This window comes from Anopheles merus, chromosome 3L (assembly GCF_017562075.2).
Source record: "Anopheles merus strain MAF chromosome 3L, AmerM5.1, whole genome shotgun sequence".
In the NCBI taxonomy this organism is placed as follows: Eukaryota; Metazoa; Arthropoda; class Insecta; order Diptera; family Culicidae; genus Anopheles; species Anopheles merus.
In genome coordinates, this window is record NC_054085.1 from 16,222,562 (window position 1) to 16,238,176 (window position 15,615).

Here is a 15,615-nt window from a genome sequence, read left to right on the forward strand (position 1 = left end):
GCATGCTTTTTAGTTGAACGCTCGATAGTTGGTTGCTCGATGACAGTTCAATTTAAAAGCATGCTTTTGTATGGAAAACTCGGGTTTTGAAAAATTCACAAAAATCTCATGGCCTGCCGAGAAAAAAATCAGTTTTTTTTTGTATGGAGAAACGTGCCAACTAAAAAGCACATGTTCAAAAGGCAGGGAATCGAAGTTCAACTGGTGAATTCAGACTGTATTTGACAACCGAAATATTTGACAGGTAAAGCTAAAGGGTTGGGGGAGATACAACATCCATTTTCAAAAATCACTTAAAAAGAGTATCTTCTTAAGCGGAACATTCACAAATGGGAAGAAATGATGAACTGTTTACTGAAAATTAACGAAATACTTGAAATCAAAGTTTTTTAATGGATTTAGTTGCGATTTTGTACACGTCATTTGTTTACATTGCACATCAGCTGGTTACTGTGATGCGTTATCCGTCAGATATTTCTCCCGTCAAATAGTTCATTTCGCTGTATATTTCACCTCGTTAAGTCTTGCGGCTAGGGAAAAATCCTTCCAACTAATTCACATTTGAGTAGGAACATTTCATTTCATTGATTTTATTTATTTCGATTGAATGATACACAAAAAACCGTAGTGCATGGGCTTGCATCAAACGAAACAAGCGGATAAAGCAAATATTTTCTTTGCCTCACTATTTACTGAATCGATTGCTCATCCCTTGCACAAGAAACTAACACCAGAAACACAAAACCATACCTTCATTAATAGGCTATTGAACTTAGTGCAAGCACACAAAAAAAAGCCTCCACTCCAGCCTTCGCTTTAAAAGCACAGCGAGCGGTTCCAATCGAACCGAACGCTTTAATCGCACCTCCGCCAGCGAGGGCGCACGGGCCGTCGAGCCGCTGGGGGGACACAGACCCTGGTGACAGACAATTACGGCTGCACAGTGAAAGAACCACCCGGCCGGATGGTATGCTTTGGAGCAGTTGTCGTTAGAGCTGATGTAAGATAATTTCGTTAATGCGTTCATACAACAAGTCGCTAATAATGTGCACTTGAATGCGAGCGTCACAGAAAGGCCCCCGTCGAACCCAGGGGTGTGGCTGCGGGACGGAGAAGGTACGACGCCTGGTGCGGGCAAAAACAGGTAATTGTCCTTTCCACTCGGGTGTGCTCGGTGCGTGGTGCTGGTGGTGGGCTCTTAATGAGCACCCGGCACGACTTTATCCCCATCTCGCTGGAGGTCCGGGCCCAGGGTACCAATCCCACCCACCGCAGAGGAAGGGATTGGGCAGGGAGAACGGGGGGGAAAGTATTTTCCACGCCTTTTGATGTGGGCCCGGCGAAGCGCCAGTAAACCACGGAGACACACGACGGTGCGGTCTGTTTGCCCGACGGCTTTGCCGCGGCAAAGTGTGCAAACAGGCCTGTCAATAATCTCTCGCTGGGCGCTTTTCGCAGCGGCCGCCCGGTGCAATCACCCGTTGAAATTGTGTGCACAGTTCCCGGACCGGCATGCAATCTCGTTCCGCGACGATTCAGAATGCTATTTCCGGGCAGACGGCATTCTTTTGGGGGAGTGCGTTAAATGCGGGGGACTATGGCAGCGCACGAAACGTGTGCAAATCGAATTTCGGGCAACGGTTGGCAACGCTGGCCAGTAGGCGTAAACGTTCGTCGCCTACTGCCGTGCCAGCAGCATCATCCCGCACCGCTTGCTAGGCTAATTATAAACGCATCAATCAAACCGGGAGGGGCGCTAGGGGGGAGTTTTGCTCACCTGTCCACTGTGAGAATGTGATCATCTCTCACTCGTACCCACGAAACAGATTTGTTCCCTAGCTGTTTCACCTGTGAAGTAAGTGGGAAGAAATAGAAAGAGAGATAGAGGTTTCTGTTAAGGCATGTAAAAAGACAATCACAGACAGAAAGGATAAATGATGTGTATGCTACAGAAAAAAACCCTTTAAAAAAAGACGAAAAATGTACACGACTCATGACCAAATGAGGGGAGAAAAACTGAATAATGAGAACGAGTCCCAGTGTCCCTTAAAATGGGGTCACACCCAGCTACCCAGCTTACCTTGCACGGCAGATATGCATGTGTTCCGATTTGTGTAGTTACATTGCTAACGCCGCTCCCGTCTAGGTATGGTCCAGCGAAAAATGTTGCACCAGAGTTCAACTTACTTAAGGCTAAGGATGTACTGATATCGCCCGTTACATAATCTGCAATGGAAAGCGTTCAAAGGAAAACGGTGCATGTGTGAGAGAGAGACACAAAAGAGAAGAGACACACGTACAAACAAGAGGATGCAAACAGGAAAAAAGAGCCTAAAAACTTCACGTCAGCGTTACGTTGTTTCAGTGCCATGTAGCAAGCGCACCCTGCCTGCCCGGCACATCATAATAAATTTTCTACAACGTTTCTTTTCCCTGTCCCTTTCTCCCACATTCGTTGTATCGCATTCTACTCCCCGCCTACTTTATATCTGTTCTATTTTCGGGTTTGCCAGATTTTGTTGTTTTTTGCTAGTTTGAAATTAGTTCGTAGCGCCTGACGCTGTCCCCCAGTATTGTTCCGCCCCGTTTGACACCGGCCCATTTTGGAAGCAGGAGCGCGGAGCGGTTTAGGTTCATAAAAAAGTCGTAAAAAAGTCGTCATATCGGTGGCACATGGAAGCTTTGGAAGGCGCACCGGTTTGGACCGAATGGGCTCGGGAGGAAGTAAATGAGCCACATAATTAAATACAGTTTTGTTCGGTCGGTGCGGGTGTGGTGACCCTTTTTAACATGGCACGCGGTAAGGTAGGCGAGGAAGAGGGCTGGAGCGATGGACAGGAGAGTGCCGGTAGAATCAGGATTAGATACTCAGGAAATGATCTTGGATCGCTGCTGGACGGACGCGAGCATTTGATGAAGTTGTTTTCCAAAGTAGTTTTGGTGTCCTCGGGTTTATGGCGTACGGTCGTGTGTGTGTGTATCAAGGCCCCCTGACGTAAACATTACGATAAAACAGATCATGAAATGGCCGCCCATTCCATCATAAGAGTGACTGCATGTGTGTGTATCGGAGGGGATTTATTTGTTTGGTTTGGTGCCACCGAGCCGATTAGCTTCGAGCTTCGATTGGAAGGTAATGATTGCAGGCTTGTTTTTGGGGATGATGGGTGTGCCGTCATGGTGTGAGCTTTGGGCTGGATGTAAAATAGAGGGGCGGAGTTAATTAGGAGAGAAGTAAGAGGAAGGCTATCAAGACGAGCAGGCAGCTTACTGATGGCTTGTTTTACTCCCGGACTACAAAGAGATCGTCAAAGAGTGTGGGAAAGTATTTATGGACGAAAACATGGACGTTGATAGTGTGCAACGGAACGATATCATGTAGAGCCAGTTGAATGAAACATTAGTGATCTCTGATAATTGCCAGTCATAAAATTGCAAGTGATAGGGTAGTAATACTTATTAATACTGAAGTGATTGCTACTGAAGTGGCAAACGAAAATATAATAATATTGTTGGATGCATTTTTAACATACTGTATTTTATTGTTTAAATAAAAATACTCGTATTAGTTTGTCTACCTGGTAGTATGCATTGATGTTACGTTTTTCTGACTAAGGGACCCTTTCCGTTTTAAGTTCGTAGGCTGAAATTTCAGCCTGTCAGCTGTTTGCATTATATGGCAGTTTTCGAGCAGCTATCTAAATGGTTATAACAGACAGGTGGGCTTATCCCAAGGTGTATGAATTTAGAATGTTGATTTTTATCGCTTCTGTTTCTGAATGAAGATTTTAAAAGTGTTTTGTGTATTCGTCAAGCCTCCAGAAAGCTTGTTTGAGCCAAAGTTTTTACCCATCCTGTCAAAAAGAGATATTCAAATTTGGTTATAAAAAATGCTATGAGACCACCTGGACTACATACACTTTGATTCTATATTCCAACACCTGATCTCCTTAATGCACCTTGGGATAAATGTAAACACCACCTTGTTTTGCCATTTTTCGAGCAGGTACCCGAATCTAATTCTAGCTTTGAGGCTAGAATATTCTAGACTGAAAATTGCAGGCTAGTTTTGTGTGTGGTTTTGTATGGAGTGTTTACATGATTTCAGCCTCCAACTGTCAAACTCCATACAAAAAACTGACTAGATTCGTGAAGGGCTCCTAACTTTAATTTTGTTTCTTGGTTTGATTACACGGATGTTTAAAAGTGAAATCATAATACCTTTTAATTATTTACTTTTATGGCAAAATTGTTAATCTTGAAGCTTTTTCACACACAAAATAAACGATAAATCTAGAGAAAGAATCAAGTTCTGTCGTATGCGTATGAAAAATAAAATATACTAATAAGGTAGAAAACAAAAAAAAATGCAAAAATAATTTCAGTAATGTGCAATAAAACATTAAAAACAATACAACTTCAAAGTATTGTTTTATGTTATGTAAGATTTTCTTATCCAAATGATTTAACAAATTATTCAACGTAGTAATTTTGTAAAGCACTCAGCATAGAATACTAATTTTTATGTGTTTTTTTCTACACCAATGTAGAATCCAATTGTTTCGTTGGGTTTTCTACAGTTGTTGCATATTTCCTATAATTCTATTATTTATTTTTCGTAAATTCTTTACTTTCTTTGAAATTTTACCTTTCGAAGTGCACCGTGTACGAGCAATAGACATTAAATAACGTCCATTAACTTTCTCACTATCACCATTTGCATCAGGTGTACTTATCAGGTTCATTAATTCCGCACTAAAACCATCCAAACGGAAGGATTACCACTAATCTAAGGGGCCTTGTTTTTATCGCTTGACCTTTCACTGCAACACACGCAGTTAAAGGACAACTTTCTACAACACACAGAAAAAGCATCCAGTAAACTATTACATCTCGCTTCGTGCGTAGGATGATGTCCATCCATGAACCCGAATCAGATCCGCTGGCATAATGGAGCGTCCTCCCACTCTCACGTAATCCCGGGGTGGGCCACACTATCAATAGAGCGACATCGTCAAACGGACTATATCTCGACGCCATGATCTTGATTTAATCGATAGTCAACAAGTAACCGGATGCCCTGCGTTGCGCTTGCCTGAGCCGGCCTGCCTGCACCTCCGCCCGTTTCGGGCGATTGTTTCGATGTCCCCCTCCTTATCCTTATGTCCATTCTTTCCGTACCATCGGGCAGACGCATTTAGCTAGCATCAGCTAATCCTTCGACCCGGCACAGTACATTCGGTACGGCATTCGGTTTATTATCCACTCCGCTTTCCTCGCTTTACTCCTGCTCACAATCATCCCCCACCCTCCCGCCATCTTCGTCCAATGACGGCCGAGGCGAACGTCACACATGACCGGTTGCTGACGTTCTCCCGCTTGTTCGTCGCCTGTATCTGCTTTTATTCATTATCCGTTTCGCTCCTGATGGCTGCCTTCTTCTCCATCCAACTCCTCCACCTTGCTTCAGGTTGCCCAACCATCGGTGCTCCTTTACCTCCCAGGGTGCCCAAGTTCTCTAACAATAGCCTACAAAACCGCAGCCGCAAGAGTTACCATCAAATTAATTAGATTATCTACCCACAACTCTCCTCCGCTTCGGGCCGTCCGCGGGTACCACCGAGGCTCAGAAATTTCGTGGCCACCTTATACTTTGCGAGGCTGACCCGAGAATTTCGGACCGGCAGGCACGCGGTGCACCGGGGTCAGCAGTGCTGTTTGCTTGGCCACGCTTTTACCATTTCCAGTTCGATGGTTTCCCGTGCGGTTGAACGTGTAGCTAATCGAATTGAATTACACCGGCAAGCGGTAAATGCATCCTCCACCGCCCTTCTCTCCCATAGCAACCCAGGAAGAAAGGTAAGGTGCACTATTGCTTTTGTCCACACACACTAACACACTCAGTCGAAAGCTCCGTGCCGTGATCGGTCGGGCGAAAATGAACACAAAAGCGCGCGCGCGCGCGCTTGAAGCGCACGTTGCGGTCAGTGGGTAAAAAGGGACGGGGCAAAGAAGCCTGGCGGGCAAACCAACTTCCACGCTTCTAGCGACGGCCGGAACACATATTTACATTCATTTGCATTATTTGCCAACAAAAGGGTCACTCTCATTTATACGTATGATTAGCATTATGGGGATGCTTCCGTCGTCGTCGTCGTCGTCATTGCCGCCACCGTGCTGATGTTGCCAGTTTTGTGTGTGGCATTGTGCCCGGGCCTGGACCGGTCTCTGCATGACGCTGCTGCCCAAACCACACAAGTGCTGAAAGAAACGTGGCTGACTACACATCCGGACGGATGGAATCAGCAGCAGTAGCAGCAGCAGCAGCAGATCGCCCCCCGGAAATGTTTGATTAGCTGCTGCAGTGCCAGATAATTGAAGTAGGGCGAGTCTTTAAACCAAAACGGCTCGGGGCGATGAAATTCGGGCACACATGTGACGTCAAACCCCATGGTGGCCGGCATGGGGATGGTGGTTTTGTGCTGCAAGCTATATGTATGCTGATAACGTTCGCCAAGATAGGTGGGTTTTAAGTTAGTTATAGGGACACCATCAGGGTTTTTGTGTGGTCAACTCGGTGGTACTACAGTGTGCTCCTTCGATACAGTAGTTTCAATCAATTTTAAAGCGTTTGGAAAGGGAAGCTTAGAATGTCATTGTGTTTATATAGTTGAGCTTTTCGGAATTAAGTATTTACGTAATTTCACCGTAGTTTATTGTATCAAATTGTGGAATCACATTCAATTTTGATGAATATTACATGTATTGGAAAGTTTTACGATTCCGGCAGGTTTTTTGTAGTGCTGGGTTTTTTCATGAGTCTTTTGTTGTGATTCATTTAATAGAATCTTCAGTGACGAGTGATTCGAATCTCGAATCGACTCTTCAAGGATTCATTAAGCTATTAAGATTAACGAATTTTGAACAGTTCATTAAACTCGAAAGATTTATGAACCTTCAACAATCAATTTTATTCCTTATTTCATTAAAATTCATATATCTCCAAGAATTCATGAATCTTTAGAGGTGTATGAATATTGAATACAGCGGATATTGAATTAACGTAATCCCACCTAACATGCCCGTCGTGGGTTCAAGGCTCGCATGATCCTCTCCTCATAGCTATGCGGCTGCATAATAGTTGCCAAGATGCCTCGAAAGCCTGTATACGCTGGCATGACCACGTAGGTTGTTACACCAAGGAAAAGAATAAAGAAAAGCTTCAGCTCTAAGAATTCTTGGCGATTTATAAATCCCATGAAATTAATGAATCCCTAGTGATTCGTGAATCTTTCGAGATATATGAATCTTTGGAGAGAGTAGACTTAAGATTTATATGTTTGAAAATTCATGAATCTTTGCAATCGAGAATCAGATTCATTTAATAATTTCTAAGATTCATTTAGATTCATGAATGTGATTTAGATTTACGTAACACTTTACAAGTACAATTTTTGTTGTACCAGTAGAGATCCAAAGTCAAAAAAGTCCAAAGAAATTTAAACAAAAACTGATCTGATGCTCACACTAAAATGGTTAGTTCATTCAAAATATACCGTTTCTACAATTCTTTTGATACAAAAGTCATACAATTTTTACCGAAAGGTTATGGAAAGTGATAAAAACATTAAAGCACTTAACGATGTGAATAACGAAGAATCAAACAATTTGAAATAAATGGCAGATTACGTGCAACTGTCAGTACACAATATTGTGAAGCGAACAAAACTATCAATTTAGGTGAGGAAAGTCTAACTCAACTTACTACAATTTAAAATACCAAGGGCTTAACTTACAAAACTTACAACTATCAATTTTATATAGCCTAAAACACTCCTTAGTACTACTACTAAGCGAAAGATGCAGGAAACTACAAATCCAAATGGTAGCTGGAAGTAAGGTTCGATCGCGTGCCCTACTGAATGACAGACTAACTGCTTACCTTGGCACCATTCTAGCTCTTCTATACTTGGACAGCAAAAAGTGAAATATAAGCTACGCTGTTTATCTGTACACAAACCCATCATCATTATTTGTACAAAAATACGCATAAAACACACACACACATGACGTCTCTATTTTGAGCATTGCTTGTTTTTTTCTGCTCCGATAATAACACAAATCAGGCAGTTACTGTGAAAAATATCCTATAATACACTCCTCCCTTAGTAGCCGCTCAGTAGCAGTAACGAAATCAGCGATTGATTTATTTATCGCTGTGAATGAGCGCGAAAATCGCCCTTCACAGCACGGCGGCTTTCTCACTGCTTTGCCACAGTGACAAACTGCAGTTAAAAGAATAAACACATATAACGCTCCTCAAGGTTGGGGAAATCACTCCCCGAACAGCGCCCCAAACTCATCCCTTTTACGGACGTATTGATTTAACTCTCTTGTAAGAAGTTTCCCCTTTCCGAAGTGGAGCATGTTACAAAAGACACTTCCGGCTAGTGTTGGGCTGTACTAGTTACGAGCCGGAGAAGGGGATGTTCGTTACAGTATTCCGGGACTTCCCAGTCGATGGCTACATGAGAACTGTAACTGTCGCTGGAGCCTTACCCCGTCCCCGTTCTTTGCTGCGCATAATTTATGACTTTTGGCCCGCCATGCCGTGCCGAAGATGTAAACTGATGAGCTGTTATTATCGTAGATAGCGCACGAGCCAAACACAGGGGATGGGGACGTTGGGAATGGGTAGCACCAAGAGCGGAATGTCCCATTCCTGCATAAACGGTGCCTCCGGTGGGTCTGGTACGGAAAGGGCCACCCGGCACGCATGCTCACATAAATCAAAAGTTTGATCACAGCCATGCCAAGGCCTTGGACGGTGCCAGGCTCGATGACTTTTGCTACACCCGCTGGTACACTGGGCACGGTTAGCTCACGCACGGGCGTGCCCCTTTTTGGTGCGCACCGAAAAGCAGCGCCTGGAGCTGGTATTTACAAATGAATTTGATTCCCACACACAGTGACGCGCATCGATGGAAAAATATTTCTCCCACAGCCCTGATGGAACGAGGTAAGCGCACGCTCGGCAATTATTACAACAGTTTGAAATACTTTTCCCAGAGCCCAGGTCAAGGGGCTCACTGAAGGCATGGAATGCGGAAGCAGGTTCGCTTAATTAATGTTGGAATGTTGCTGTTAGGAGCACAATTTTACCTTTAATCGAACAAAATTCCTCATAAAATGAAGTTTTTTTTCTCGTCCGGAGTGTGGGTGAGCATTAGTTATTACATTTTGCAGAAATAGTTTCCGACCGAATGCATCTCGTTCCAGGGTTTAATTAAAACGATTTTTCAAAGTTAGAATCGATCCACGGGCATCACAGGGTTCATGATTTTTCCATGTTTAAGGTGATTAAACATACGAGCCCTAGCGAATCAATTAACTTTTATTTAAAATCCTGTCTAGATGGTTTCGTTTAAAATCAAGAAACGTTGTTTAAATTAAAACTAAGAGCGTAACGCTGCAGATTACGATCAAAAGTGAGAGCTGAAATATAATGAATCTACTGAATCTACTGAAATGTAATGAACACCTCCTCCTGTTTCTACGAACTGTAATGAATTATGAAACAAGGGCCTTTTAAATTAAGCCACACTTCAAGTAGAGCACCACACAGAGCAAGCAGCAATTGCCGTAAGGCCACAGTGCTCCGAGCTCAACTCGTTTAACTTCAGCTTCCGTTGTCTAAAATATCAATTACTTTCGGTGAGCTTCGGTGACCCATTAAAAGCACCTCCCTAAACCACACTAGCCCTACATGCATCTGCACTCAAACGGGGTCGACGAAAAAGAGAGAGAGAAAAAGAGAGAGAAAAAACAGTTTCAATACTTACCAGTACAAATGAAGAGCACAATGAATATTAAATTAGAATGGCACATTTTGTTGCGTTCCTTCAGAGTGGACATCTTCCGTGCGGCCTTCGTGCTACGGTGCGCTGTACCGGCGTGTCACAATTCATAGAAGACTGAACCTGTGTGTTAGGAGGAGAAGAAGCAGCAACATGAAATAAATATTACACACTGGGTTTTAATCCGGCCCTTGAGGGGGGACATCTAAACGAGGGAAAAGGAGGCGAAAGGGAAATGGAATAAAACTTTACGAAATGCAGCCCGGGACATTCTTTCATGCTCAGGAAAAAGGCGGTCAGAGCCAGCAAAAAAAAAACAATACAAAACTTGTGTGGTCCTCCCATAAGGGACAGTCGATTGTTCAGCGTGCGAATGGGATCGAGTTCCTTTGTTGTGGTAGTGGTGGTGATGGTAGTACGTTCATCATGGCACAGCATTTACAGGCAGACAGGCTTACACTCAAGCGGCCGAATCGGACTGCAACCCGATTACACAGTTGGCCGATTTCCAAATCACCGAAAGGACGACTCCCTCCAGCGGTCGAAATCCAATCCAATTTTCTGCAGCTTCTGCAGCAGGGCCGGAAAGCGTTGGAAGGCGGAGCTCCAAAACTCACTTCAAGTGGTACAGGGGCGAATAATTTTCTGCAGCAGAAGAAACGAAAAAAAAAAACCAGAACGAACGAAGAAAAAGCTCATTCTCGGAACCACACACACACACATACAAACACACGCGCCTCGAGTCCAAATGTTTTATGCAGTTGTGCTGGAGCCACGAAACACGATCATGCCGAAGCTTCGGAACAGATGCTCACGATTAAATCTTATGACAGACCTGCCCTGGCCGCACCTTTGAGTCCCGCGGGTCCCTCTCGCCGGTGACAAAGCTTTCCCAGGGTTATGCCTACGTGGGCTGATGGCTTTTTTTGGGGGAGGAGTGGGATTTAGAACTGTTCTTCGACACAGACGCCACGCCAACGCCGACTGCTTGTGTAAGTGATAATAGACAATAGGTGTTATCTAACCACAGCCATCCCCGGGTGCAATCTGTGGCACGATAAACTCGGGCGGCAGCCCCGGGCTGGCTCTACATTGTGGAGAACCATTTCCAGAAGGTTGTTTGATTATATTAGAGGAAAGAAAGCAAAGAAGTGAGCAACCTGCTCTGCATCTAGTCACACACAAAGAGACTCAAAGCTACCGGTAGCTACGGGATCTGTTTCTGGGCAACGTTCGCCTGCTATGGTTCCGGTTATTTAGACATTCCACCAACAGAGTGGCGGTCACCAGCGTTTCCAGCCCGCTGCATCCCGGCCATTGTGATTATAGAAAGAGAAAGAGTGAGGCAGAGAGAGAGAGAGAGAGAGAGAGAGAGAGAGAGAGAGCGGAGGATTTGGAATTTAGGCGGTGGGAGAGGAAAATAAAGCCACCAAAATGTTCTAAAACTCACCAAAAGTGCAACCGAGCGATGATCGACGTCGCTCCTATTACGACAACAAACACGACATCGCTCCGTCTGATTTCTTCTCCGAAAGCAGACTACCGAAACGCCGAAAAATGCCTCCCAAAGAAAGCTGCTGCTCCTACTCTCGAATGTGTGGGGGGGACAGAAAATTACAGCACCGGGGACGCCGGTCTCGTTCCTTCCACCGTCACGCTTCAACGAGCGTTCGCGAAATTCGCGTCACAGCGTTTCTGCCTCTATCGAAAGCTTATCATCTCGGTGGGTGGTTTGCCGTACCGGCCTACTTTGTTGGTGACTTCTTTTGTGTTTGCTTAAATGCAAATTTGCTTGCGCCGAGCCAAAAATGCTCCAAGAAGGTGGAGTTTTCTTTTGCTTCTTTTGTGGCGTGAAAAACAGCAAAAGTAAAAAGAACGTTTGCCCACAACGGAATTCGCTGCGGAACCACCACCATGTGAGGAGGACATTTTCTTTTAATGATTTCATATTATTTTTCTCCTTCTCTTTCTCTCACTCTCTGTCTCTCTCTCTCTCTCTCTCTCTCTCTCTCTCTTTCTCTATATCTCTCATTTATACAGCAACATTACTGCCATAACCATTGAAAAACGGCGCTGCTGGTTTCAAGTCACCTTCTGCGGTGCAGGAAAATGGCTCGCTTTAGCTAAATTACAGCGCCGGCAGTTTCCGATCCCGCTGCTGCTGCTGCTGCTGCTACCGCTGCTCATTAACGATATAGCCCCAACCTTCTTTACACGACGGACAATCGTTTGATAGCTGCAAATGGGCGGCCACCGGCACCGTTGCTTGCGAGCCCGGGTCCCGCTCAAATTAAAATTCAATTTCGGCACACTTTATGTCACCTAATTGCTTCGGCGACACTTTGTTCTTCTTTTCGATGGCCGTGCCATGCCTATGCTTCCTTCGTGCCGGGGTCTCAAAATTTCCACCACAGGGAATGGGGAGAAAATCAATAATGTTGCCCGGCCCCGGCCCAACCCGGCGGATGCTGGCGCCGTTGTGCAGTTGGTTTTTCTTCTTTTCTTTTCTGCCGTTTTCCACCGAATTGGTCACCGATAAAAGATCAAATTTCAAGCAACCTATTACACAATAGATTGATTCACATCATCATCATATTTTTGGGGCCCTCGATAGAGCGCATTAACCTTTTAGGCCCATCGGGGAGATGAACACACCCACACACACACGAGTGGATAAACTTCATCAGCTATTCAGCTCGATCCATCGTTTCTGATCGTTACTGGGGGGTCTGGTCAGCATCGAGCCGAAAATTGCCGGCTCTTTTGCTTCAAACCGTCGCTCCGCAACCGAGTTAGACAGGCCGGAAAGTGTAAGAGAAATGGAACCGCCTAAGAACATCCGCCCAGCAGCAGGCCCAGTGACTCCGACCGCTGTATCGTTGGGTAAGTGTATGCGATAATACCGAACCGGGGCAAACGGGCAAACATGGGACGAGAGTTGATTATGCAAAAGTGAAAATTGTCTGTGCGACTCATGCGCTTCACTCTATCAGACACACGAAAATACAACGCAAAGAGGAGAGGCATACGAAGAAAAGGAAGAAAGGTAAAGCATACCGGCATACCCGGCGGGGGCTGAAATTTTCCAACCGGCCACCGGCCCCGGATCGACCGATCAGAGACGACGAATCAGAATTGGTCAGCCAGAAAAACCAATTTTCCGCCCTCACAACTTTGTGTACCGGAGTTGTCTTTTTTTCTCTTTCTCTCTGTTTTTTGGAACCACTCCTTGTGCTCACGTCTTCTCCTCTCCTCCTTTAGTCTGTGTGCCTGTGGCTGTCGGATAAAAATTCATATAAGTTCATTAGTTGTCCTTTTGAAATGGGATGGGAGCGAGCACCAGGCTCGGTGAGGCGCTGGCGTCTGTGCCTGTGGACACGGCACCAGCAGCTCTAGTAGACCCCAAACTTTGCTCCCCCCTCCACCAAGATCCGACTCGAGCTACCCCTGGGCATGATGTTCCCTGCTTCGGATTGGCCGGGTTCCTTCCTCCGACCAGTTTAATCCTGCATCCGGTTGAGGGATCCGATTTTGCCCACAGAGAAAACTAAATTCTCGCTCACTGGGTTTGTGTGTTTATTTTGGACTTTTCGGTAAACTCTATCGAATTAGGAAATTTTGTTTGACCCAACTTCCTATCCTGCAGGTGCGGAGGAGAGGCGCCACCATTATCCCACCTGCAGGTTCCTGACCCCCCCCTTCTGGCCCGATCTACACGAAAACGATCTCGCGTTTGACCTTTTTGGCAATGCCCGAAGCCTCGAACGTAAACGGGAAGCAACGCAAACTCAAACACAGGCAGCGCAAAATGGTGGCGTTTCAGCAGCCGCCTCCTATCGGGGTGGTGGTGCAGACGCGTGGTTTGATGGAAAGCGCAGGGCTCGTGGAAAAACTTTAACTTTTTCACCCTCATTTGTCATTTTTCCTCCGGGCGGCGCTGCATGTGAATCCGTCTTCGGCGCAAACCATCGTTAAACGTAATCAATGGGTACTCTGCCTAGCTGTGTGTGTGTGTGTGATAACTGGGGAGGAAGGAAAAGACGAAGCCTCCCGGACGACTGTGGTTGGAAAAACTTGATGACCGTATTTTCTTACAAAACGTTCCCTTTTTTTTTTTTGGTTGGTTTCTTTGTGCAAAATTGCTCATGTTTCCAGCGGCGAAAAACAACAACAGCAAAAAGGAAAAAAGGCAGCCACTGTGTGGAATAGGTTCCACTCTGTGTGTGTGTGTGCATGCTTTTATTTTGTACAAAAATGTGTTCGCTTCTACCCACTTTACGCGAACGGCTATGCTTGTAAGTCTACCTTCCACCCGGGGGTGCGCGTACGCGCGTTTGTATGATTTTTGTTCTCCTGCCTTGCTGAGAACGCTCTCTTCTTTTTCTCTCTTTCCAGCGTTTTTTTTTGTCTTTCTAGGTTGATTCTCTTTCCTAAAGTAATTTTGCACAATTTATGAGCGAAAGCAATTTTGAAAACTTTTGCCACTCATAAATTATAATCAAATGAAAAGCGCTTTCGCGTCGTGCGAGCGACCAAAGGAAAGCGACCGCCAACCGAACAGAAAGCGGCAACAGCAGCAAAAAAACGAACCTCCCAACGAATCGCCTCCCCTGGACCCAAAACCCGGAGGCCGGATTATAATGGTTTGGTCATGATTTGCCCGGGTGGTCCCGCTCTAGCTGGTGGTCGCCTTTTTGCTCACTCACACATGCTGTGCTTTCGCATGGTTCGCTTTAAGTGTAACAAATTTGGAGGACACACAAGACAGCAAGAAGGGGGGAGAAGCCAACAATTTGGTTTAGGAGAAAAAACTAGAAGTTATATCTGAATCACGACCTCCAAACGGGCAACAACAAAAAAACATCACATCTTCCTCCCTTCAACCAATGGACGCAAGGTGAGCTGCGTCGCTATGTGCGGTAGTGAATGTGTGAATGAGCTTTTTCTCTCTGGCTCATGGCTTGTTTGGATGCGCCGTTGCTGGATGCTTTTGTTCCAGGAAAAAGCTCCTCTGCAGCTCATGCGTCAGTCGGGACGTCAGTCGGCAGCGCCACACTATCACGAATGGCTCGGTTAGGGTTTTCGGTGAATCGAATTGCTTCTTCGTCACATAAACCCCGGTACAAAGTGTGGTTGCCCCCAACGAGCAAGAGCAAAATAAATGGAAAACCAGCAATGCAAAGGAATACATACGCTGGCAGCGCTAGTTCCAAGGAAACAGGAGTCGGCCCTGACTGACTGACTGACTGACTGGTTGACTGGTTGACTATGGCGCAAAATTCAAGCTCAAAAAGCGTTTCGTTTCAAGGCGACGAGCGGTGAACAACTACCAACCAACCCAAAAAAAAAAAAAGGAAATGAAAAATAGCAATATTTATTCAAAAGTTTCCAACACCTGCCACCTGCAGCCCTTTCTCCGTTTTTCCTGTGCGGCTGCTCTGCATTCATTTCACCGCATCGTTACCGGGGACCCGTTCCATGAATGTAAAAAAGCTTCAGCGAAGGGAAGAAAAAACCAACGGAGGATTCCCCCCGTACCGCGTGGACAAGCATTTCGCATTTTTGGTACCAGTAAAGCCTGGCTGTTTTATTGTTCCACCAACTTAGTTCGTGTGTGAGTGTGTCTGTGTGTGTCGTTTTTGTTTAAATGCTCATGTTCATCCATTGCGCCCGGTGACTAAACGGTGCCGAGAATATAAATATTCATTTTTTAAAGGCGCAGCTCTTTGGGCGCGCCAAACAAAAGGAAGAAAGAAAA

At 45.3% G+C, this 15,615-nt stretch overlaps 1 protein-coding gene across 2 annotated transcripts in view; it reads right to left on the reverse strand.

Moving 5' to 3' along the window:
• Positions 1-15,615, reverse strand: part of LOC121599033 (zwei Ig domain protein zig-8-like) — a 54,504-nt gene that overhangs the window by 18,393 nt on the left and 20,496 nt on the right. For both annotated transcript variants that reach the window (XM_041926507.1, XM_041926504.1), the window contains 3 exons: positions 9,843-9,980; positions 2,081-2,226; positions 1,778-1,848 (listed from right to left, as the gene is read on the reverse strand). In XM_041926507.1, the coding sequence (XP_041782441.1) occupies positions 1,778-1,848; positions 2,081-2,226; positions 9,843-9,915 (290 nt within the window). In that variant the 5' untranslated portion in view covers positions 9,916-9,980. The remainder of the gene's footprint in view (positions 1-1,777; positions 1,849-2,080; positions 2,227-9,842; positions 9,981-15,615) is intronic.